Below are 26,488 nucleotides of genomic sequence, written 5' to 3'. Positions count from 1 at the left end.
ATAATACAAACTGGAACAAATCCCACAATGTTAAAAGTAGTTTTTAAAGACACAGCGGATAAAGAAGACAGCCCACTGATGAGGAAAAGCACCTCGGGACTAGCAGCAAACACAGGGAGCTGGAGATTGCTCCTCAGAGGTACAGGGTGGAGCACACTTTATGGAGCACGAGAAAAGCCTCTGCGACCTAATTTAAATGCTGCCTTTGTCCCTTAACTGGTGACCCGGGAACAGGATGGTTTCATTTTTGTTTCTAAGGGTTTGGTCTGCAGACTAAAGTGAACTAATTCTGTATTTTCTCCCCTCTCCCTGTAAAATCCATTAAGGGCAGATGTGTTTTATCTAACTGCTCACAGGCAGTTTCCAGCACTCCTTCCTCGTGAGTGAGTAAAAGCCTAACTTGGTGGAAAATACTGTTCAGATATTAATCCCTTTAAGCCATGTTAGGGAATGAAATCCATAAACACTTGGCCACACCTTTTCCCAGAGCGACTCCCACTGTAGGATATGAGGCTACCCGTTGGCAGGTCACGACAGAACCTGAGCTCTTAAAACATGTGCAGACAGACAGGCATGGAAAGACTGGACAGATAAGATAGACAGATTCACAGACAGATGACAGATGGACGGACAGAGTGATAAGGTAAATGTGCAAATATTACAAATTTGTAAATGAGGGTACCCACGTTGGGGGTACGCAGGAATTCTCTGAATGGTTTTGTATCACTTTTGTAACTTCCTTTCAGCTTGAAATTATCTCAAAATAAAAAGTTTTCTTTTTAAAAAAACACATCAGATGCAGTTACACACACATGCACACAAATTGCATCTTTTTGCAAATAAAAACAAAACATTACACAAAAATTTTAGAAAATGATATGAAAAGTTTTATGTTCTGCTATATGGAAAATATTTACTTCAAGTCACTATGATACTTTTAGGGAAGCACTGGCATTCTAAAAACATGGAGGAAATTGTCATATAGAAAGTGGCAGTACTTTCTACTGTGTGCCACAAATCTATTTATTAATAAAACTTTTAAAGTCAGTAGTGCATTATTAAAATGAGAATACCAGAGACTACTTCTCTGGGAGCCTGTTGTGACTAACCTCCCTATTTCTGTCATTTGGCACATACATTTGTACTTATATGCACTCACACATAAACATGCGACAAAATACCACTCACAAACACCAATCCTGCTCAAACTTTTCCAAAAAACTGAGGAAAAAGGAACTTTACCTAACTCAATTTATGAAGCTAAAATCCAGGTAAAGATGCTATAAGAAAGGAAAACTACAGGGTAATCTTGCTAATGAACATGGATGCAAAATTCTCAATAAAATATCAGCAAATCGAATCCAACGGCACATTAAAAGAATTATACACCATGATCAAGTGATGTTTATACCAGCAGTGGTTCAATGCAAGAAAATCAATTAATGTAATACAGCACATGAACAAATCAAAAGGGAAAAATCACATGATCATTTCGATTGCTGCTGAAAAAGCATTCAACAAAATTCAGCATCCTTTTCTGATAAAAACACTCCAAAAGACAGGAATCAAAGGTAGCTACCTCAATATGATAAAGAGAATATATGAAAAACTGATAGCCAGCATGGTACTCAATGGAGAGAGACTGAAAGCTTCCCGCTAAGATCAGGTACAAGATGAGGATGTCCACTGTCACCACTATTATTCAACATTGTGCTAGAAGTTCTAGCTAGAGCAATCAGGCAGGACAAAGAAATAAAAGGCATCCAAATCGGAAAGGAAGAAGTAAAACTCTCATTATTTGCAGATGATAGATACTATACTTGGAAGATCCTGAGAAATCTACAGCAAAGTTACTCGAGCTAATAAACCAAACTCAGCAAGGCAGTGGAATATAACCTTAGTGTGCAAAAATCAGTAACATTTCTATACACAAGCAATGACCTAGCTGAGGATTCATTCAAGGCAAAACTTCCATTCAAAATAGCAACTAAAAGAATCAAATACTTAGGAATGAACTTAACTAGGGATGTAAAGGACTTGTACACAGAAAACTCCATAACATTGCTAAAAGAAATCAAAGGAGATCTAAATAGGTGGAAAGATATTTCCTCCTCATGGATAGGAAGGCTAAACATAGTTAAGACGTCAATTATCCCCAAATTGATCTACAGATTTAACACAGTACCAATCAAAATTCCAACAATCTACTTTGAAGATTTGGAAAAGCTAACTACCAAATTCATCTGGAAGGTAGAGAGACCCCGAATAGCTAAAAGCACCCTAAAAAAGGAGAACAAAGTGGGAGGATTAACACTCCCTGACTTTAAAACCTATTATAAAGCCACAGTGGTCAAAACAGCATGGTATTGGCACAAAGACAGAACCACTGACCAATGGAATCAAATCGAGAGTGCAGAAATAGACCACCAAATCTATGGTCAACTGATTTTTGACAAGGCCCCCAAATCCTCTGAACTAGGACAAAATAGTCTTTTCAATAACTGGGCATGGAAGAACTGGATATTAATAGCCAAGAGAATGAAAGAGGACCCCTATCTTACACCCTACACAAAAATCAACTCCAAGTGGATCAAACGCCTAAATATAAGAACTAGCACCATAAAGCTTCGAGAAGAAAATGTAGGGTAACATCTTCAAGACCTAATAATAGGAGGTAGCTTCCTAAACTTTACACTCAAAGCCACGCAACAAAAGAATAAATAGATAAATGGAAACTCCTCAAAATCAAATGCTTCTGCACCTCAAAAGACCTTGTCAAAAAGGTGATGAGGCAGCCAACTCAATGGAAGAAAACATTTGGAAATCATATATCGGACAAAAGTTTGATTTCCTGTCTATACAAAGAAATCACACAACTCAACAACAAAAGGACAAACAACTCAATTATAAAATGGCCTAAAAATATGATAGGCATTTTTCTGAAGAGCAAATACAGATGGCTCAAAAGCATGTGAAGAGATGCTCATTTTCATTGGCTATAAGGGAAATGCAGATCAAGACTATAATAGGATACCACCTCACAACTATAAGAATGGATGCTATTAAACAAACAGGAAACTTTAAATGTTGGAGAGGATGTGGAGAAACTGGGACACTTATGCACTGCTGCTGGGAATGTATAATGGTGCAGCCACTATGGAAGACTGTTTGGCAATTCCTTAGGAAACTAAATATCAAGTTGCCCTATGACCCAGGAATAGCACTACTTGGTATATACCAGAAGAGCTGAAAGCAACGACACAAACAGACATTTGCACACTGATGTTCATAGCAGCATTATTCACAATCGCCAAAAGTTGTAAACAAACCAAATGCCCATCTACAGATGAGTGGATCAACAAAATGTGGTATATACATACGATGGAATATTATGCAGCTGTAAGACAAAATGACATCCTGAAGCACATGACAAGATGGATGAGCCTTGAGGACATAATGCTAAGCAAAATTAGCCAGACACAAAAGGATAAATACTGTATGATTCCATTTTTATGACTAGCATAAAGGTTTAATCAGAGGCTTACAATATATACAGAATATAGGGGACTTAGAGATCCATAGAAAGTAGAGATGGGTAAACTGTTAGTTAATGAAGTTGAATTCCAATGTGAGGGAACAGATCGGAGCAAAGGTGGTTCTCTAGTGGGTCTAGAAGTAATATTACCATATTGAAGGTGAACAAGATTGAAAGGGGTTGTATAGACCTATGTGTCCCACTGATTCACACTAGAAATATGAATGAGTTCTCATAAGAATGACTTCAAAGACATGATTCTTGTATACAGAATGTTTAAGTCCAGGGTACAGGGGGGAACTGCTATTATATGCTATGAGCTATGTTCAAATGGAAACCATCAGCACTACTACAGCAACAGCAGAGGTAAATAATAGGGTGAGGGACGAGAGTTAAGAGGAAATTTAGATTTCCTATTTTGTGAGCGTGTGTTATTGGTTTTCTTTCTCTTGGAAACAATGAAATTATGTACAATTGAGAATGCTGATGGACTGTGGACTTTGGACCTTCTGTATGATGCCTGATGAATGCAGGTGGCTGATGAATACAGGTGGCTGAAGGATGCACTGATGGAGAAGTAGATTGCTGAACAATGGTGTATATTTATGAAAGAAGGTTGTGCTTTTACAAAAAGGAACAAAGTCATGAGACATGCAAAAATGTGAATGAACATGTGGGACATTTGGTGAGACAAAATAAGCCAGAAACAAAAGAACAGTGGTATGGTCACCTTTAGAAAATGCTTATAAGGAAACAGGGGCCTAGATTCTAAGCTTTTAGAGTAGACACATTAAGTTGGGAGTGGTGATTAATATTTCGGGATTTTGAGAGGCTGTTTTATATACATATAACTTGATATTAGAGATAAGAATAAAGCCGAACAGGTTGGGGTTAAAGTCATTCAGAACCTAGGGGTAAGGAAGACAGTGTCTGTATTTCAGAACCACACATACTCTTTGAGACCAATGGAAGAAAGGCTTATTTGACCTGGAACTGAAATTCTCTGTACTGCATAATCTAATTCAACCTATCTGTATAGCTTATTTGAACAACTGAAACACAGGGACATAGACTAAGAATAAGAAAGAGGTCCTTTAATCCTGTATAGATTATTGTAATGCCTGGAAACATCCTAGAGCATATTAAGCAGATAATCAAAAAGTATTGGCAAAGTCCCCTGAGGGATGGGAGAAAGAATATGGAACTATTAAACCTTACCATCAGGGAATCCCCTGATATTGTGTCAAACTTTGGGGACACCCAAATCAATAGGCCATGCCCTCGATCATGAAGCTTACTCTTGGGAAGCTGATGTAGGTAGTGGAGAAGCTTATACTACCTATAGGCATGCCTAAGAGTCACTTCTGGAGGACCTCTTTTGTTGCTCAGATGTGGCTCAGTCTCTCTAAGCCCAACTTTGCAAGTGAAATCATTGCACTGCGTGGGACAAGACATCCAGGGGTGAAAGTCTCTCTGGTGACATGGGAGATGACTCCCAGGCACCGTGGGATCAACAATTCCATCCTGACCAAAAGAGGAAAAGAAATGCAATTAATTATCAGTGACAGAGAGAGTTCAAATAGAGTTGAGAGGCTACTCTGGAAGATGCTCTTATGCAAGCTTCAGATAGACCTTGCAACCTATTATAACCTGCCAACCCCCAACCAGGACCATTCCAGCAAATCCTAAAGAATACCTTGGCCAATTTATAAGATTCCGCAAGGGTTCCATGCGCTAGAGTAACTTTCCAGAAACCTACAACCTCCAGATGGGTCCCTGGTCCAGATAAGTCCTGAAACCTAGCCCAGCCTCTCCAGAACATCAGATAGTTCTATCTCCCCACTCCATATTAGTGACAGACCCTTCCCATATAAAAAATATAAAATCGCCATAGCCCGAACAACCGTAAAGAGAGGGATGAAAAGATCAAAGGTGATCATGGAGTTATACATAGAAGATAGGATTTATCAAATGAATATGAGTCCTGAACCATTACATTGATATCTCTTTTAGTCTCCAGTATTTTAGAGCAGCTAGAAGTAAAAACCTAAAATTGTGAAATTGTAATCCATGTCAAAGTCTGAAATATGTTCTAAAACTAACTGTGGTGCTAGGCTTTGAAATTTATAGCTTTTTTTCATATATGCTGTTTTTCACAAAAAAATAGAAGCAGAAGAAAAAGTCGATTGTGATGATAAAAAAGCATTTAAGCCCTCTAGCCTCCTATATTCCAGAATAGCTAGAAGGAAAAATTTGAGAGGATCGTATGGTAGCCCATGACAAACTCTGGGATCTCTCCTGTAACCACTTGTTGAAGAGTGCTTTGAAAAGTATTAGTTTTTTATTTCTTTGCTTTTTATGCAATATGTTATACTGCACAATAAAAAAAGTTAAAAAAAAACAATACCACCCGCCTCCTCCACGTGCTCGCAGAGGCAAGCAGGCGGGCACCCAGGGAGCTGACAGACAGCACACCCACTGGTGGCCTCTGGACCGTGAGGGTGGGAACAGGGCCACAAGGAAAAGACCTGGGGAGAGGCCGGATGCCATGCTGCCCAGTAGTATACACTCCAAAGGCAAGAAACCAGTTTGGAAAAACACAAGAATCGAGAAGAAATCCCGTCAACATGACTGTTAATTAAATACCACTGGTGATCTTGGTATGGAGACAAGTCCCAGACAGCCCATCTTGGAACACAAGGTTCCCACACACGAGAGCTGGTGGTTTGATTTCTAGACTGCGTCTGTTTGCCCCATGAGGTCGTTGGCTTCATTCCTTTGGGCCTCAGTTTTCTTCTCCCTACCTCCAGAGTACAGCTGGCCCCTTCCCATCCAGACCCTCGACTCTTGGCGTTCTCCTGACCTCCCTCCTCTCCAAGCCACAGGCTGCCACAGGGCTTGTCCGTGTCCCCAGTCACGACACTGTTCACTTCGTCCCGTCTCTCCTCAGGGCCAGCGTGAGGGCAGGCAGGGAGCTGGCCCATTTATCCAGTGAGTGGGAGGCAAACAGGCACAACATGCGCCGTGCTACATTTTTGGTCTGTATGCCTATTAGACATACAAAGGCATCTGATGCTTCCAGTCACTTTGCAGAATGCTAAGAATGGAAACTGCATTTCTTTCTCTTTTTTTGCAATGCATATAGTTAAATTCTCAGTGAATTAAACTGGCATAGGAGCAACCCCAACATAATGGCCTCTATGTATATTTTTGGACTGCTCTGTCATCACTAAGAAATTCACCGTTGCTTTGAGAACAGAGTTAGATGAAAAGAGGACACTCAACATGGGTGAACCTTGGAAACGTTTTCAAGGTCCACTCATGTTGTCACACAGTATCAGGAGTTCACTGCTTTTCATTGAACAATATTCCATCATATATATATCATATTTTATGTATCCACTCATCAGTTGAGAGACACTTGGGTTGCTTCTGTCTTTTGGTAATTGTGAATAATGCCATTATGAATACTGGTGAGCAATTATCTGTTCAAGTCCCTGTTTTCAATTCTTTTGAATTTATACCTAGTAGTGGGATTGCCGGGTCATTATAGCTCTATTTTGCTTTCCGAGGTACTGCCAAACGTACAGAGCAGCTGCACCATTTTACATTGCTACTAGCAATGAATGAGTGTCCTATTTCTCTGCATCCTCTCTAATATTTGTTAACTTGCAGGTTTTTTTTAACAGCAACCATTCTAATGGGTGTGAATTGGTATCTCATTGTAGTTTCAATTTGCATTTCGCTGATGGTTAATGACGCTGAGCATCTTTTCATGTGCTTCCTGGCCATTTGTATATCTTCTTTGGTGAGATGTCTATTCAAGTCTTTTGCTTGTCTTTAAATTCAGTTGTTGTCTTTTTGTTGTTAATTGAGGGATTTCTTCAAATATTCTAGATAGTTCATCTTTATCAGATATATGCTTTCCAAATATTTTCTTTCATCCTATGGGTTGTCATTTTACTTTCATGATAACGTCCTTTGAGGCAAAAAAACTTTTTAATTTTGATGAGGCCCCATTTATCGATTTTTTCCCCTTGTGTTACTTGTGCTTTGGTCATATGGTCTAAGGAACAATTGTCTAACGTAAGGTCTGGAAGACGCTTACCTATGTTTTCTTTTAGGACTTAAATAGTTCTGGCTTTTATAAGGACTTTAAGTGATTTTGAGTTGATTTTTTAATAAGGTGTAAGGTAGGGGTACTTGATTTTTTTATTTTGTTTTTGCAAACGCTGATTCAGTTTTATCAGGATCATTTGTTCAAGAGACTATTCTTTCCCATTTGAGTGGCCTTTGCCCTAATGTAAAAAATCAATTGGCCTAGTGGAGAATTCTTGATATTCTCACAAGCAGTAGGGACAACCAAAGCAATAGGCCAAACCCTCAATCCTGGGGTTTGTTCATATGAAACTTAACTCTGCAAAGCATAGGCTAAGCCCACTTAAAATCAGGCCTAAGAGTTCCCCCAAAGAGAACCTCTTTCGTTGCTCAGATGTGGCCTCTCTCTCTCAGCCAACACAACAGGCAAACTCACTGCCCTCCCCCTCTTTATGTGGGACATGACTCCCAGGGGTGTGGAACTTCCTGGTAACATGGGACAGAAATGCTAGAATGAGCTGGGACTCAGCATTAAGGGACTGAGAAAACCTTCTTGACCAAAAGGGAGAAGAGCGAAATGAGAGGAAATAAAGTGTCAATGCCTGAGAGATTCCAGAGGTTATCCTGGAGGTTATTCTTATGCATTGTATAGATACTATCTTTTTAGGTAAGGTGCAATGGAGAGGCTGGAGGGAACTGCCTGAAAATGTACAGCTGTGTTCAGTAGCCATGTTTCTTAAAGATGACTGTATATTGATGATAGCTTTTGCAATGTGACTGTGAAACCTTGCGTCTGATGCTCCTTTCTTCTTTTTTTTTTTCGCATGGGCAGGCACCAGGAATTGAACCCAAGTCTCTGGCATGGCAGGTGAGAACTCTAGCCTGGCAGGCGAGAACTCTGCCTGCTGAGCCACGGTGGCCCGCCCCTGATGCTCCTTTTATCTACCTTATTAACAGACAAGTAAAACATATGGTTTAAAAAATAAATAAATAATAGGGGGAGCAAACATTAAAATAAATTTAGATTGAAATGCTAGTGATCTATGAAAGGGAAGGGTAAGGGATGTGGTATTCATGAATTTTTTTGTTTTCTTTTTATTTCATTTTGTGAATTGATGCAAATGTTCTGAGAAATGATCATGATGATGGATATACAACTGTGATGATATAGGGAGTTATTGATTATATATCAAGAATGGAATGACCATATGGCAAGAACGTCTGTGTTTGCATGTTATGTTTTATAAATTAATTAATTAATTAATTAATTAATTAAAAAAATCATCAATTGGCTATATATGTGAGGGCTGATTTCTGAGCTCTTAATTATATTTCATTAGTTTATACGTCTGCCCTGTGCCAGTACCGGGCTGTTCTGACTTCTGTGCTTTATAATAAGTTTTAAGATTAGGAAGCATGATTGGTCCAATTTCATTCTTTTTCAAGATGGTTTTGGATATTCAAGGCCCATCATACTTCTATATAAATCTGATGACTGGATTTTCCATTTCTACAAAGAATTTTTATTGGGATTGTATTGAATCCATAAACTGCTTTGGGTAGTATTGACATGTAAGGATATTTAGTATTACAATCCAAGAACACAGAATGTCCTTCCATCTATTTAGGTCTTCTTTGATTTCTTTTAGCAATATTTTGTAGTTCTCTTTGGAAAAGTCTTTTACATTCTTAGTGAGATTTACTCCCAGATATGTGATTCTTTTGGTTGCTATTGTGAATGGATTTTTTTCTTGATCTCATCTTCCAATTATTCCTTATGTGTGTATATAAACACTACTGATTTTTGGTTGCCGTTCTTATAACCCACCACTTTGCTGAATTTGTTTATGAGCTCTAGGAGTTTTGTTGCAGATTTTTCAGGTATGTCTGTCTGTGTGGTGTTAGAGTCAGTTGTCAACTTGGCCAGGTGAAGACACCTTGTTCTGTTGCTGTGGACATGAGCCAATGGTATGTGAACCTCATCTGTACTGATTACATCTGCAATCGGCTAGGAGGCGTGCCTGCTGCAATGAATGATGTTTGACTTCACTGGCTGGTGCTTAAATGAGAGAGCACAACGTAGCACAGCCCAAGCAGCTCAGCATTCCTCATCTCAGCACTTGCAGCTCAGCCCAGGCCTTGGGAGATTCAGAAAGAAGTCACCCTGGGGAAAGTTGTTGGAACCAGAGGCCTGGAGAGAAGGCCAGCAGAGACCATCCTGTGCCTTCCCACGTAAGAAAGAACCTCAGTGGAAAGTTAGCTGCCTTTCCTCTGAAGAACTAACAAAATAAATCCCCTTATAGTAAACGTCAATCCGTTTCTGGTGTGTTGCATTCCAGCAGTTAGAAAGCCAGAACAGTCTGTATTTAGGATGAGGTCATCTACAAATAGGGAAAGTTTTACTTCTTCCTTTCCAATTTGGATGTCTTTTTTTTTTTTTTTCCCACTTGCCTAACTGTTCTGGCAAAAACTTCCAGTATAAGCTGAATAACAGTGGTGACAGTGGGCTCCCTTATTTTGTCCTAGATCTCAGAGTGAAAGCTTTCAGTTTTTCACTGTTAAGTAGGATGTCAGCTATGGGCCTCTATCATGTTGAGGAAGTTTCCTTCTCTTCCTAGTGTTCTAATGTTTTTAACAAGAAGGGGTGCTATATGTCGCCAAATGCCTTTTCTGCATCAATTGAGATGCTCATGTGTTTTTTTTCCCCTTCATTCTGTTAATGTGGTGTGTTACATTAATTGTGAAATATAACATATATACAAAAAAGCAATAAATTTCAAAGTACATTGTAACAAGTAGTTCTAGAACAGATTTCAGAGTTTGGTATGCATTACAGTTCCACAATTTTAGGTTATTCTTTTAGCTGCTCCAAGACACCTGAAGACTAAAAGAAATATCACTATGATTCAGCACTCATAATCATTTGTTAAATCCTAAGTTCTCTGTTATAACTCCTCCTTCTCTTTTGATCTTTCTCCCAATCATTAGGATTATTTGGGCTATGTCCATCCTAACTTTTTCATACTGGAAGGGGCTGTCGATAGTATGGGATAGGGGATGGAACTAGTTGACATTCTTGGAGAGGCTGGCCCTTCTGGGTGTCAGGACTTATCCTAGGAACATCCTGGAGATTGTAAGTTTCTGGAAAGTAATCCTAGTGCATGGAGCCTTTGTATAATCTCACATAACATCCTCAGTCTTCTTTAGGTTGGCAGGAATTGCTTTGGTTGGGGTTTGGCAAACTACAATAGGTAGCAGTGTCGAACTGAAGCTTGTATAAGAGTGACCTTCAGAGTAGCCTCTCGACTCTATTGAACTCTCTCAGCCACTGATACCTTATTCATAACATTTCTTTTCCCCGTTTTGGTCAGGATGGAATTGTTGATCCCATGGTGCCAGGGCCAGGCCCATCCCTGGGGATCACCTCCCACACTGTCAGGGATACTGGAAGTCATGTCCCACGCAGCGGGGAGGGCAATGGTTTTCCTTGCAGAGTGGGGCTTAGAGAGAGAAAGCCCACATCTGAGCAACAAAAGAGGTCTTCTGGAAGGAACTCTGATGAATAACTATAGGTAGCTTAGCTTTCCTGCTACAGAAATAAGCCTCATAAGAGAAAGCCTCAAGATCAAGGGCTTAGCTTATTGACTTGGGCGTCCCTAGGGTTTGAGACAGTATCAGGGGTTTCCCCAGTGGTAAAGCTTAAAAATTCCATATTTTTCCTCCAGTCCCTGAAGGGACTTTCCCAATATTTTTAAATTATCTGCCTGTTGGGAGGTTTTTGATGACTGATTCAATCCCCCTACTAGTAATTGGTTTGTTGAGATCTTCTGTCTCATCATGTTTCAATATAGGTAGTTTTTGTGTTTCTAAAAGTTTTTCTATTTCTTCCAGGTTATCTAATTTATTAGCTTACAGTTGTTCAAAGTATCCCTTATAATGCTTTTCATTTCAGTGGGGTTGTTAGTAATATCCCCTATTGTTTCTGATTTTTTGTTATTTGATTCCTTTTTTTTTTTTGTCAGTCTAGCTAAGGATCAATTTTATGGATCTTTTCAAAGAAGCAACTTTCTGTCTTATTGTTTCAGTTTCTTACCTCTTTTTCTATTTCATTTATCTCTGCTCTAATCTTGTTATTTCTCTCCTTTGGATCATTTTGGGTTCAGTTTGCTCTTCTTTTTCTAGGTTAGGTCTCTGATTTGAAGGCTTTCTTCTTTTTTAAATATAAGCATTTATAGCTATAAATTTCCCTGTCAGCACTGCCTTCATTTCATATCACAAGGTTTGCTACGTTGTGTTTTCATTTGTCTCAAGATATTTCCTAATTTCATTAGTGATTTTCTCTTTAACCCACTGGTTGTTTAAGAGTATGCTGTTTCATTTCCACATAGGTGGATTTTCCTTTCTTCCTGACATTGATTTCTCGCTTCATGTACTGTGGATGGAGAATATGCATGATACGATTTCAAATTTTTTTAATTTATTGGAACTTGTAACCTAACATACAATGTCTCCTGGAGAATGATCCATGTGCACTCAAAAAGAAGACGTATTTTGTTTTTGTTGGGTGAAGTGTTTTCTATATGCCTATTAGTTCTAGTTGGTTTGTTACATTATTTTTATATACCTGCATTATAGCACCTGCAGAAGTAAGAACTGAAGTCATATATCAAACAACACACTACAATAATGCTGGCATTTATAATTACCCAAATGGTTACCTTTACCACAGGTCTGTATTGCTTTATGCTGCTTTAAATCACTGTCTCATGTCCTTTCCTTCCAGTCTGAAGAACTCCCTTTAGCAGTGCCTGTAGGGCAAGGTCTAGTAGAGATGAATTTCTTTAGCTTTTGTTTTATCTGGGAATATCCAAATCTCCTACTCATTTTTGAAAGACGGTCTCAACAGATGTAAAATTCATGGTTGGCAGTTGTTTTCTTTCAGCACTTCAGTTGTTTCAACCCACTGTGCCTTCTTGCCTCCACGGTATTTCATGAGAAATCAGCACTCACACTACTCGGGACTCCCTTGAACCTAATACATTGCTTTCCTCTTGCAGCTTCCAGAATTCCGTTCTTGTCCTTTTCATTTGACAGTGTCATCAATATATGAAGGGGAGTGTTTTTCTTCATGTTACTCCTGCTTGGTGTTCTCTGGGCTTCTTGAATGTACATGTGCACATCTTTTGCTAAGTTTTGGGACGTTCTCTGTCATTTGGGTATTCCTTCTGCCTGTTTCTCTCTTTCTTCTTCTTCTAGGACTCCCATAGTGCAAATATGCTTGATGTTTCAAGTGTCTGAGGCTATTTTTACTTTTTTTTTCCAGTGTCTTGTCTTCAAATTCACTGATTTTTTCTTGAAAATCCAATTGGCTTTGAAACTCTCCTGGGAGTTTGGCATTTCAGTTATTTTGATCTTCAATTCAGGCATCTGTTTTATTCCTTTTACAAATGTCTTTCTCTTTACTAAGAATCTCATACTGCTCATCCTATAGCTTTAGCTCATTCTCTGCATCCTCCTTTACATCCTTGAGCATTTCAACATCAAGTTTTAAAGACTGTTTGCTGTGTCCCAATTCTGGTTTCTCTGTTCGTGTCTTCTGGATTTTTACTCTCGTTTGGGGATGGGCTATCAGGTTTTGTTTCTTTGCTCTGCTTGTACTCTTGCTGTACACTGTACATTTAATATTCTAAAATGTTAACTCTGGGACTTATTCCCTGAGGCGTCTGTTTCTTGACTTTGTAACCAGCTGGGGATAAGAAAGAGATTTTCTTGTGCTTTGGCGTTCCCATCAAGAAGGTCTGTCCAAGGCATTGCAGTGTGCGGAGTCTTCCCTGTCTTCCTGGGCCTGTGTCATCTCCTGGTTGTTTTGTTTGTTACTTGCTTTGGAGTTCCTCTGTTTTCAGAAGTTTGGTTGTCCTTTCTGCATCTGGGAGATGGAGTGCCCTTTCCCTGGTGTCAAGCAGTTGCCCCAGACCATTGACCCCTATAGCTTCTTACATGCCTTTCTTTACCTGAAGCTGCTTTTGCCTGGAGGGCAGATTCTGGGAGAAGAGTCGCCCTGGAGAGGACTTTTTCAGTCTTCCCCCCTGAAAAATGGGCCAGAGACTGATGAAAGGGGTGCAGATGGCTTCAAAGCTCCCTGGGGAGGATCAGGAGGGTGCCAGGAACCTCTTGAGTCAGGGCTCTCCAAAGCTGAGCTTTTCTGGCCTGTGCAGCAAATGCAGCCCTTCAGCTACTGTCCCTTGCAGCCCTGAGGAAGTGCAGTGTCTCTAAGTCTCCTCTGCTATGGCCTTGGCCCGAAGTGGGCTAAAACAGCAGCCACTGCTGTTCCTCTCGGGGCAGTCTGAAACAATGGCCAGCCTCAGAGCCCGGCCCTCAGCAATTCACAGTCACTAATCAAACGTGATCAGTGATCAGCTGTGCCCATCCCTGGTCTTGGGGAATAGGGTGCTTATGCCCCTTTTGGTCACCAGTGAGCAAGCCATGGCTAGACCCCAAGCTGACCCACTGCAAGAGCAGGGGACTTTTTGTTGGGTTATTTCAGTTGAGGATTGCCCCAGGATGGGTCGTAATCCTTTTATGGGATTCTCTTTTGAGAGAATTAAAGACAGAAAAAGCCCAGAAAAGTTATGAGATGAAATTCAGAGAAGTTTAGAAAAGCCTTGGAGAAGATGAAAAAGTCCTAAGAGAGCACCCATGGGAGCTCAGAGAAGAAGCCACTGAAGCTAGAAGCTGAAAGTGATGAAATTCAGGAGAGAAGGACCAACAGATGCTGGCCATGTGGCTTCCCCTGTGACAGAGGTGTCCCAGATGCCAGCAGCCTGCCCTAAGAGTCCAGGTATTGTCCTGTTGATGCCTTGAGTTGACATTTTCATGGCCTAAGAACTGTAAATTTTAAGTTAATAAACCCCCTTGTACAAGCCAACCCATTTCTGGTATATTGCGCTCTGCCAGCTTTAGCAAACCGAAACGTGACTTCGTAAGTGGCAGGAGAGCAGCCTGTCTTAGATATGCCCCAAGTCACATCAACCTCACTCTGAGCTGAGACCAAGAGCTCCGGCAGGTGGGCTCTCAGGTCACTCAGCTCAGCCGCAGATGGAGCCAGCCAGGCCTGGCCACCCTAAGGAGAGGCTGTGACCCATAAAACCCTGGCTGTCACATGACACAAAATGCCAATGATAAAAGGAGACCCAGTAAAAGGAAGATTCCTGCTCTCCTCTCTCTCCCAAAAAGCTCCTTCCCTGGTGGAAACGATTATTAGCAGTTTGAGGAGTTGTCTAGAGAGATAACAGTTGGGAAACTTAAAATTATTCCAAGCCCTCAGGAAAGGAGAAAGAATAATCTAACAAACACCAGGGTCCTTTCTACCTTTCTAAATAGATTATTAACATTTCCTCCATCTGTTCCCGATGTTTGTAAAAACAAGAACTAAAACGTTACAGATGCAGTACATTTCTCCTTTATTTGTAGCCCGTCACCACCCTCTATCCTACATATAACCCCTCCCCGATGGAGCAGAGCAGAAGTAGGAAACTATTTTTTGTGTGTGGTTTTAAAGCTTTTTATCATGGAAAGATCTTAAATATATATAAAGCACGAGATAATACAATCAACCTCCACGTACCCATCACTTACAGGGAAGAGGTTTGCACTCTGGCCATTCTTGCTTCCCAATCCTTCCCTCCCCCTGATTCCCTCAAGAACACACTGAAGGACAGCGGGGAAGTCTTTAAACACACAAACTGGGGGCTCTCTTCAAAGCCACTTGATCTGAAAGCCGGGTCTCGGTAGAGGTAGGTACGATGAAAGGGTCACAAACCCTAAAATCAGCCTGTTATCAGGCAATTCCCATGTCTAGCCAGCTTTGAGAGCTGCTGCTTTATGAACATCCCCTCTCAAGTTCCTTATCTACCTCTTTTCTATGTGCCTCATTTGGATACTGAAAGCTACTCCTGAAGTTCAAATCCTTGGCTTGGCACGTCCCTCCCAAACCCCTTTATCATCATGGATAACAAACAGTGAGATCAAGTGCTCCCAGAACCGATCTTGAGAACTCTATTTGCACTCCGCCATCTAGACAGACTTCTTTTTTTTACATACATACATGTGATTTATTTTAAGAAATTGGCTTCCTTGATTGTAGCTGGTTGGAAACTCAGGCAAGAATTAATGCTGTTAACCTTGAGGCAGAATTTCTTCTCCAGCACACTCTTCAGAATTTGCTTTTTTAAAATTTTTTGATTAATTTTTAAATTAAAAAAAATATGACAACAAACAAACACAAACATTCTTAACATATGGTCATTCCGTTCTACATATATAATCAGTAATTCACAATATCATCACATACTTAGGCAGACTTATTTTTTTTTACAGAATTTAATTATTTTAATACATTGCTGGCTTTGACCTGTTACTTTGAAGTTTGCGTATACATGCATAAATGAAGTTGTCTGCATTTTTTATGTTTTTCTTTTTGCTCTGTTTATCAAATTTGGTGATTAAGGCTATTCTAGATTTGTAAAAATGAATTAAAGAATTTCCATTCTCATCTTTTAAGGACAAATAGAATAATTGTAATTTCATTAGAAATGTTTTTTTGAAGATTATATAGATATAACCCCATTGCAATCTGGGTTTGAGACCTATTTGTATATAGGTTGTTGACATATATATATATATATATATATATTTATTATTTTTGAAACATTTTTTTAAATACCGAAAAACACCAAACGCAAACATTTGTAATTTTTGATCATTCTGCTCTGACATATATAATCAGTAATTCACAGTATCATCACAAAGTTAGGCAGACTCCTTGAAGCTTAGACCAGGCAGGCCATCTGAGGTAGGGAAAGTCAGGCACCCCAACATGAAGATGTCCTTATACTCAGTCTACATTCCTGTGGGTGTGAACCCAATGGAAATAGGCCTCCTGAAGATGTCACTTCAGTTAGGGTTTGGTCCAACTGAATGACACAGTAATCCACACGACCGGTAGTCTTATAAAGAGAAGAAACTGGAAGCCAGGAGTTGGAGAAAGGCGCCCAGGAAGAAACCCAAAGTCAACAGAACTGGAAGAGCCAACACAGGAGAGAATCTCAGCATGTGATGGGAGGCAGAGATGCAAGCCAAGGGACCCCAAGGACTGCAGCCAGCCGGTACCAGAATGCTACAGTCTCCAGGAGAAAGCAAGCCTTGCTGATACCTTGATTTTGGACTTCCTCCAGCTTTGAAACCATGAGCCAATAAATTCCCCCTTTCCAAGTCAACCCATTATGTCATGGCAGCATGGCAAACTAAGGTACCATCTCTTCTAAATTTAACAATTTGTAAACACAGGATATGGAGCTCTGTGTCTGGTTCTTATATGGAAAGTCACAACAGACCATTGCTCCCATCTGAGCAACAAAAGAGGCCAGAAAAGGCATAAAATCGTGGCCTTAAAAAAACTTATCAGAGCTGAGGACACAAAGAAACCCCCATGAACTAAAATGCAGAAAGTGTCCAGCCCCCCACAGCAGAGAAAAAAACACTACCACTGCTTCGTAGTGGGACTGTGCAAGGTAGGGTAAGCCTAACATGTGTACCCCAGGCCCCAGCAATTTTACTCCTAAGCACTTATCCAAGAGAGTGACAATACATGCTCTCACTCTATGCAACCCAACAACATCAACCCACTGGTAAATGGACAAATCAAGTGCAATAGAATCATACAAGGGACTACTACTCAACAATGAAAAGGAAATACTGACACTCACCAATATGCAAGGATCTCAAAAGCATCACAGGAATGAAGCAGGTGGCCACAAAAGCTTGTTTATCCACTTACTAGTTGATGGGCATTTGAATTACGTCTACTTTATGGATCTTATTTATAAAGTTGTTATGAATATTAATGTTAAAGTCTTTTGAGGACATGTTTTCATTTCTGTTAGGACTTATAATGCAGGGTTGTATGTTCAGTGTATGTTAACTTCTTAAAGATTAGCTGCTCAGTAAGCAGCTGCCCCATTGTTCCTTCCCACCAGCAATCAATGAGGGTCTCACTTGTCCTCATCTTTGCCATTGTTTTGTCATTCTTTTGAATTTTAGCTTTTCTAGTGGCATTTAGCAGTATCTCATCGTAGTGTGATCTGCATTCCCCTAATGACCAATGATGGTGGACATCTTTCCAGGTGCTTGTTTGCTGAACAAATATCTTTCTTATTTTGTTTACTCAAAAACAATTTTAAAAACGTAACCTTTTTATTTTGAAATACTTTCAAACTTACAGGGCAGTTAGAAAAATAATATAAACCCCACATAGAGAACTCTAACATATCCCTATTCTTCTTCCCCCACCACGAGATACCCAGATCTGCAAATTTTAACATTTAGCCGCATTTGCTGCATCAACCTATCTGTCCATCTCCAACTCAATCTATCCATCTATCTAATTATCAACCCATTTTCTAAACACTTGAGTGGAAATTATATACATCCAGTTGAACACAAGAACACCACATACACTTCCTAAGAACAAGGATTATCACGTATTTATCCACCTCAAGTGCACTTATCAAGTTCAAAAAATTTGACATTGATATAAACCTTACAGTCTATAATCCAATTTTTCATATGTCCAAACAATGTCCTTTTGAGCCTTCTTTCCTCTTTATTAGATCCAGTCCAGTATCATCTACTGCCTGTATGTCATTATCTCTTTACGTGCTCATTTTTACATTTCTGGTAGGTACCTATACACAACATAAGCATATCATAACCTAGGATTAATCACATTTACTACGCTGCAGTGCCCTCACCACCTTCCATTACCAAAACATTCCCATCTCCCCAAACAGAAATACTATACCCATCACGCATTAAGTCCTCATTGCCCCTGCCACCCACCATTCACAACCTGTACCCTAAGTTCTACCTCTGTGAGCTTGCATATTCCCTGGTATCTTCTTTGCAGCAACCAAGAATTAATATCCTTAATTTGTTACAATCCAAATTTGATACCAACCTACCTTCAACAGTATAGATAAACTATGTTCCCATACCCCTTCATCCCTCCACGTTTATATAGTTCACGTCTCTGATGACATGTTTATACATTATGAGTCCCCAAATACTGATTTCTCATTACATTTTATGCATTTCCCTTTTGGATTCCGTAAGAAATAAAAAAGTGACGTTACAAACCCAAAATACACTAGTCTTGACATCTATATTTACCCATGTTGCTACCCTTACTGGAGATCTTTATTTCTTCATGGAGCATCAATGCATTGTCTAGTGTCCTTTCCTTTCAACCTGCAGAACACTCTTAAGCATCTTCTGTAGGGCAGGTCTAGTGGTGATGAAGTCCTTCACCTTTTGTTTATTTGGAAATGTCTTAATCTCACCTTCATTTTATTTTATTTTATTTTATTTTTTTATTAATTGATGGAAAAAAAGAAATTAACCCAACATTTAGAAATCATACCATTCTACATATGCAATCAGTAATTCTTAACATCATCACATAGATGCATGATCATCATTTCTTAGTACATTTGCATCGGTTTAGAAGAACTAGCAACACAACAGAAAAAGATATAGAATGTTAATATAGAGAAAAAAAATAAAAGTAATAATAATAGTAAAAAAAAAAACCTATAGCTCAGATGCAGGTTCATTCAGTGTTTTAACATGATTACTTTACAATTAGGTATTATTGTGCTGTCCATTTTTGAGTTTTTGTATCTAGTCCTGTTGCACAGTCTGTATCCCTTCAGCTCCAATTACCCATTATCTTACCCTGTTTCTAACTCCTGCTGGACTCTGTTACCAATGACATGTTCCAAGTTTATTCTCAAATGTTGGTTCACATCAATGGGACCATACAGTATTTGTTCTTTAGTTTTTGGTTAGACTCACTCAGCATAATGTTCTCTAGGTCCATCCATGTTATTACATGCTTCATAAGTTTATTCTGTCTTAAAGCTGCATAATATTCCATCGTATGTATATACCACAGTTTGTTTAGCCACTCTTCTGTTGATGGACATTTTGGCTGTTTCCATCTCTTTGCAATTGTAAATAATGCTGCTATAAACATTGGTGTGCAAATGTCCGTTTGTATCTTTGCCCTTAAGTCCTTTGAGTAGATTCCCAGCAATGGTATTGCTGGGTCGTATGGCAATTCTATATTCAGCTTTTTGAGGAACCGCCAAACTGCCCTCCACAGTGGTTGCACCATTTGACATTCCCACCAACAGTGGATAAGTGTGTCTCTTTCTCTGCATCCTCTCCAGCACTTGTCATTTTCTGTTTTGTTGATAATGGCCATTCTGGTGGGTGTGAGATGATATCTCATTGTGGTTTTGATTTGCATTTCTCTAATGGCCAGGGACATTGAGCATCTCTTCATGTGCCTTTTGGCCATCCGTATTTCCTCTTCTGGTAGGTGTCTGTTCAAGTCTTTTTCCCATTTTGTAATTGGGTTGGCTGTCTTTTTGTTGTTGAGTTGAACAATCTCTTTATAAATTCTGGATACTAGACCTTTATCTGATATGTCATTTCCAAATATTATCTCCCATAGTGTAGGCTGTCTTTCTACTTTCTTGATGAAGTTCTTTGATGCACAAAAGTGTTTAATTTTGAGGAGCTCCCATTTATTTTTTTCCTTCTTCAGTGCTCTTGCTTTAGGTTTAAGGTCCATAAAACCGCCTCCAATTGTAAGTTTCATAAGATATCTCCCAACATTTTCCTCTAATTGTTTTATGGTCTTAGACCTAATGTTTAGATCTTTGATCTATTTTGAGTTAACTTTTGTATAGGGTGTGAGATATGGGTCTTCTTCATTCTTTTGCATATGGATATCCAGTTCTCTAGGCACCAGTTATTGAAGAGACTGTTCTGTCCCAGGTGAGTTGGCTTGACTGCCTTATCAAAGATCAAATGTCCATAGATGAGAGGGTCTATAACTGAGCACTCTATTCGATTCCATTGGTCGATATATCTATCTTTATGCCAATACCATGCTGTTTTGACCACTGTGGCTTCATAATATGCCTTAAAGTCAGGCAGCGCGAGACCTCCAGCTTCGTTTTTTTTCCTCAAGATGTTTTTAGCAATTCGGGGCACCCTGCCCTTCCAGATAAATTTGCTTATTGGTTTTTCTATTTCTGAAAAATAAGTTGTTGGGATTTTGATTGGTATTGCATTGAATCTATAAATCAATTTAGGTAGGATTGACATCTTAACTATATTTAGTCTTCCAATCCATGAACACGGTATGTCCTTCCATCTATTTAGGTCTTCTGTGATTTCTTTTAACAGTTTTTTGTAGTTTTCTTTATATAGGTTTTTTGTCTCTTTAGTTAAATTTATTCCTAGGTATTTTATTCTTTTAGTTGCAATTGTAAATGGGATTCGTTTCTTGATTTCCCCCTCAGCTTGTTCATTACGAGTGTATAGAAAAGCTACAGATTTTTGAATGTTGATCTTGTAACCTGCTACTTTGCTGTACTCATTTATTAGCTCTAGTAGTTTTGTTGTGATATCATATAGTATCATATCGTCTGCAAACAGTGATAGTTTTACTTCTTCCTTTCCAATTTTGATGCCTTGTATTTCTTTTTCTTGTCTAATTGCTCTGGCTAGAACCTCCAACACAATGTTGAATAATAGTGGTGATAGTGGACATCCTTGTCTTGTTCCTGATCTTAGGGGGAAAGTTTTCAATTTTTCCCCATTGAGGATGATATTAGCTGTGGGTTTTTCATATATTCCCTCTATCATTTTAAGGAAGTTCCCTTGTATTCCTATCTTTTGAAGTGTTTTCAACAGGAAACGATGTTGAATCTTGTCAAATGCCTTCTCTGCATCAATTGAGATGATCATGTGATTTTTCTGCTTTGATTTGTTGATGTGGTGTATTACATTAATTGATTTTCTTATGTTAAACCATCCTTGCATACCTGGGATGAATCCTACTTGGTCATGATGTATAATTCTTTTAATGTGTTGTTGGATACAATTTGCTAGAATTTTATTGAGGATTTTTGTATCTATATTCATTAGAGAGATTGGTCTGTAGTTTTCTTTTTTTGTAATATCTTTGCCTGGTTTTGGTATGAGGGTGATGTTGGCTTCATAGAATGAATTAGGTATTTTTCCCTCCACTTCGATTTTTTTGAAGAGTTTGAGGAGAGTTGGTACTAATTCTTTCTGGAATGTTTGATAGAATTCACATGTGAAGCCGTCTGGTCCTGGACTTTTCTTTTTAGGAAGCTTTTGAATGACTAATTCAATTTCTTTACTTGTGATTGGTTCGTTGAGGTCATCTATTTCTTCTTGAGTCAAAGTTGGTTGTTCATGTCTTTCCAGGAACCCATCCATTTCATCTAAATTGTTGTATTTATTAGTGTAAAGTTGTTCATAGTATCCTGTTATTACCTCCTTTATTTCTGTGAGGTCAGTAGTTATGTCTCCTCTTCCATTTCTGATCTTATTTATTTGTATCCTCTCTCTTCTTTTTGTCAATCTTGATAAGGGCCCATCAATCTTATTGATTTTCTCATAGAACCAACTTCTGGTCTTATTGATTTTCTCTATTGTTTTCATGTTTTCAATTTCATTGATTTCTGCTCTAATCTTTGTTATTTCTTTCCTTTTGCTTGCTTTGGGATTAGTTTGCTGTTCTTTCTCCAGTTCTTCCAAGTGGACAGTTAATTCCTGCATTTTTGCCTTTTCTTCTTTTCTGAATTTGGCATTTAGGGCAATAAATTTCCCTCTTAGCACTGCCTTTGCTGCGTCCCATAAGTTTTGATATGTTGTGTTTTCATTTTCTTTTGCCTCGAGGTATTTACTAATTTCTCTTGCAATTTCTTCTTTGGCCCACTTGTTGTTTAAGAGTGTGTTGTTGAGCCTCCATGTATTTGTGGATTTTCTGGCACTCCGCCTATTAATGATTTCCAACTTCATTCCTTTATGATCCGAGAAAATGTGTATGATTTCAATCTTTTTAAATTTGTGAAGACTTGCTTTGTGACCCAGCATATGGTCTATCTTTGAGAATGATCCATGAGCACTTGAGAAAAAGGTGTATTCTGCTGTTGTGGGATGTAATGTCCTATAAATGTCTGTTAAGTCTAGCTCATTTGTAGTAATATTCAAATTCTCTATTTCTTTATTGATCCTCTGTCTAGATGTTCTGTCCATTGATGAGAGTGGTGAATTGAAGTCTCCAACTATTATGGTATATGTGTCTATTTCCCTTTTCAGTGTTTGCAGTGTATTCCTCACGTATTTTGGGGCATTCTGGTTCGGTGCGTAAATATTTATGATTGTTATGTCTTCTTGTTTAATTGTTCCTTTTATTAGTAGATAGTGTCCTTCTTTGTATCTTTTAACTGTTTTACATTTGAAGTCTAATTTGTTGGATATTAGTATAGCCACTCCTGCTCTTTTCTGGTTGTTATTTGCATGAAATATCTTTTCCCAACCTTTCACTTTCAACCTATGTTTATCTTTGGGTCTAAGATGTGTTTCCTGTAGACAGCATATAGAAGGATCCTGTTATCTAATACATTCTACCAGTCTATGCCTTTTGATTGGGGAATTCAGTCCATTAACATTTAGTGTTACAACTGTTTGGATAATATTTTCCTCTACCATTTTGCCTTTTGTATTATATATATCATATCTGACTTTCCTTCTTTCTACACTCTTCTCCATACCTCTCTCTTCTGTCTTTTCATATCTGACTCTAGTGCTCCCTTTATTACTTCTTGCAGAGCTGGTCTCTTGGTCACAAGTTCTCTCAGTGACTTTTTGCCTGAGAATGTTTTAATTTCTCCCTCATTTTTGAAGGACAATTTTGCTGGATATAGGAGTCTTGGTTGGCAGTTTTTCTCTTTTAGTAATTTAAATATATCATCCCACTGTCTTCTAGCCTCCATGGTTTCTCCTGAGAAATCTACACATAGTCTTATTGGGTTTCCCTTGTATGTGATGGATTGTTTTTCTCTTGCTGCTTTCAAGATCCTCTCTTTCTCTTTGACCTCTGACATTCTAAGTAGTAAGTGTCTTGGAGAACGCCTATTTGGGTCTAATCTCTTTGGGGTGCGCTGCACTTCTTGGATCTGTAGTTTTAGGTCTTTCATAAGAATTGGGAAATTTTCAGTGATAATTTCTTTCATTAGTTTTTCTCCTCCTTTTCCCTTCTCTTCTCCTTCTGGGACACCCACAACACGTATATTTGTGCGGTTCATATTGTCCTTGATTTCCCTGATACCCTGTTCAAATTTTTCCATTCTTTTCCCGATAGTTTCTGTTTCTTTTTGGAATTCAGATGTTCCATCCTCCAAATCACTAATTCTATCTTCTGTCTCTTTGAATCTATCATTGTAGGTATCCATTGTTTTTTCCATCTTTTCTACTTTATCCTTCACTTCCATAAGTTCTGTGATTTGTTTTTTCAGTTTTTCTATTTCTTCTTTTTGTTCAGCCCATGTCTTCTTCATGTCCTCCCTCAATTTATCGATTTCGTTTTTGAAGACGTTTTCCATTTCTGTTCGTATATTCAGCATTAGTTGTCTCACCTCCTGTATCTCATTTGAACTATTGGTTTGTTCCTTTGATTGGGCCATATTTTCAATTTTCTGAGCGTGATCCGTTATCTTCTGCTGGCGTCTGGGCATTTAGTCAGATTTCCCTGGGTGTCGGACCCAACAGGTTGAAAGATTTTTCTGTGAAATCCCTGGGTTCTGTTTTTCTTATCCTGCCCAGTAGGTGGCGCTCGTGGCACACGTCTGTGGGTCCCACCAGTAAAAGGTGCTGTGGGTCCTTTAACTTTGGAAAACTCTCGCCGTAGGGGAGGTTCGCCCGCCGAAGCATCTTGGAAGAGTGCCAGCTGGCCCGGGGGCCCGAACGTGGGGAGGGTCGCCGGCCGCTGCAGCCCGGGAGAGCGCCCGTCCAAATTTTCTAGTCGGCCCAGGGCGCCAAGCGTGGCAGGAGGGCGCCAGCCGCCACGGCCTGGGAGAGTGCACCGTTCCCAGCCGGACCGTGGAGTCATATGTTTGGAAGGGACCCCCCGGTCACCGTTCTCCGCGGCCTGGGGATTTCCGATCCAATTCTCTCAGTTGGTCCGGGGGGCCGCACGTGGTGGGGGCGCCAGCCGCCGTGGCTTGAGGGGACCGCCTGCCCAATTCTGCCAGCTGGCCCGGGCAGGAGGAGGGGAGGGACTCCGGTCGCTTGCTGCCCCGCCCAGGGAAGCCCGCACCCCTCGGCGATCTCACCGGAGTGGGTTCTCCCAGCCAGTCAGCCGTTCTAGGATGGGGTACGCTGTCTTTTTGATCTCTGTCGTGGCTCCGGGAGCTGTTCTGAATCCTTTCTACTCCCCTAGTAGCTGTTCTGGAGGAGGAAAGGTGAGGATGGCAAGGCTGTCGAGGACGGTGGCGGAGGAACCGGTGAAGGCGGAAGAGGGCACGGTGGTGGTTGGAGAGCCGCTGGAGTAGGAGGATAAAGGGAAGGATAAGATGGCGGATGGAGCACCGCCGGAGCAGAAGGGGAAAGAGAAGGGCAAGATGACGGCGGGAGCACCGCCGGCGGAGAAAGAGGAAGAGGAGGGCTAGATGGTGGCGGGAGCGCCAGCGGAGAAAGAGGAAGAGGAGTGCTAGATGGCGGCGGGAGCGCCGGCAGAGAAAGAGGAAGAGGAGGGCTAGATGGCGGCGGGAGCGCCGGTGGAGAAGGGGGAAGAGAAGGGCTAGATGGCGGTGGGAGCGCTGGCGGAGAAAGGGGAAGAGGAGGGCTAGACAGCAGCGGGAGCGCCGCCGGCGGAGAAAGAGGAAGAGGAGGGCTAGATGGCGGCGGGAGCGCTGGCGGAGAAGGGGGAAGAGGAGGGCTAGATGGTGGCGGGAGCGCCGGCGGAGAAAGAGGAAAGTTCACCTTCATTTTTTTTTCCTTGTTTTGTTGGGCAGGCACCAGGAATCGAACCCAGGTCTCTGGCATGGCAAAGCACTCTACCCGCTGAGCCACCATGGCCCGGCCCTCATCTTCATTTTTGAGGGACAGTTTTGCCAGACATAGAATTCTCAGTTGGCAATTTTTTGCTTTTGGCACTTTAAATATATCGTCCCACTACCTTCCTGTCTCCATGGTTTCACAGTGAAATCAACACAATCTTATTGCAACTCCCTCGTCCATGACATGTTGCTTCTTTCTTGTGGCTTTCAGAATTCCCCCTTTATCTTTGGCATTTGACAGCTTGATTATAATATGCATTGGTATGGGTCTATCTGGGTTTGTCCGTTTTGGAGTTCACTAAGCATCTGGGATGTATACATTCTTGTCTTTCATTAAATCTGGGAAGTTTTCAAACATTATTTTTTTGAATTTTCTCATTGCTCCTTTCTTTCTTCTCCTCCTGGGACTCCCACAATGAGTATGCTGGTATGCTTGATGGTGTCCACAGGTTTCTCAGGCTCTGCTCATTTTTACTTCATACTTTCTTTCTTCTGCTCTTCAGATGGAATGGTTTTCACTGCTTCAGCTTCAAGTTCACTGATTCTTTCTTTGACCAGTTTGAATCTATGGACTGAGCTCCTCTAGGGAATTAAAAAATTTTTTTACTGTGGTCTTCAGCTTTGCTCAGCTCCTTTTCATAATTCCACCTCTCTACTGATATCTGTTTGTGTTCATCTATCATTTCACTGATTTACTTTAGTTCTTTTCCCACGTTTTCCTTTAACTCTTGGGGCATATTGAAGACCATTTTTTTAAAGATTTTTTCTGGAATGTCCCAGGTCTGGTCATTCTCATTAATAGCTTCTAATACTTCAATTTTCCTCTTTGCTTGGGCCATCACTTCCTATTTAT

At 40.1% G+C, this 26,488-nt stretch overlaps 1 protein-coding gene and 1 long non-coding RNA gene across 5 annotated transcripts in view; one reads left to right on the top strand and one right to left on the bottom strand.

The window, feature by feature from the left end:
* The window catches only part of LOC143672531 (protein Shroom2-like), a 118,366-nt gene that overhangs the window by 15,631 nt on the left and 76,247 nt on the right, over positions 1–26,488 (bottom strand). The window contains 1 exon segment of the mRNA XM_077147132.1: positions 6,340–6,477. Coding sequence (XP_077003247.1) covers positions 6,340–6,477 — 138 coding nt within the window.
* The window catches only part of LOC143672557 (uncharacterized), a 56,264-nt gene continuing 30,206 nt past the window's right edge, over positions 431–26,488 (top strand). Inside the window, exons 1-3 of one of the 4 annotated variants that reach the window (XR_013169889.1) lie at positions 431–7,343; positions 8,466–8,501; positions 9,561–9,946. This is a non-coding gene — a long non-coding RNA (uncharacterized LOC143672557). Of the gene's footprint in view, positions 8,502–9,560; positions 9,947–26,488 lie in introns of those variants that run through there. The other 3 variants (XR_013169890.1, XR_013169888.1, XR_013169891.1) reach the window with 3 other exon arrangements.

This window comes from Tamandua tetradactyla, chromosome Y (genome assembly GCF_023851605.1).
Source record: "Tamandua tetradactyla isolate mTamTet1 chromosome Y, mTamTet1.pri, whole genome shotgun sequence".
Classification (NCBI taxonomy): Eukaryota; Metazoa; Chordata; class Mammalia; order Pilosa; family Myrmecophagidae; genus Tamandua; species Tamandua tetradactyla.
Note: the sequence above shows the minus strand (reverse complement) of the source record. Positions and strands in the feature narration are given on the sequence as shown.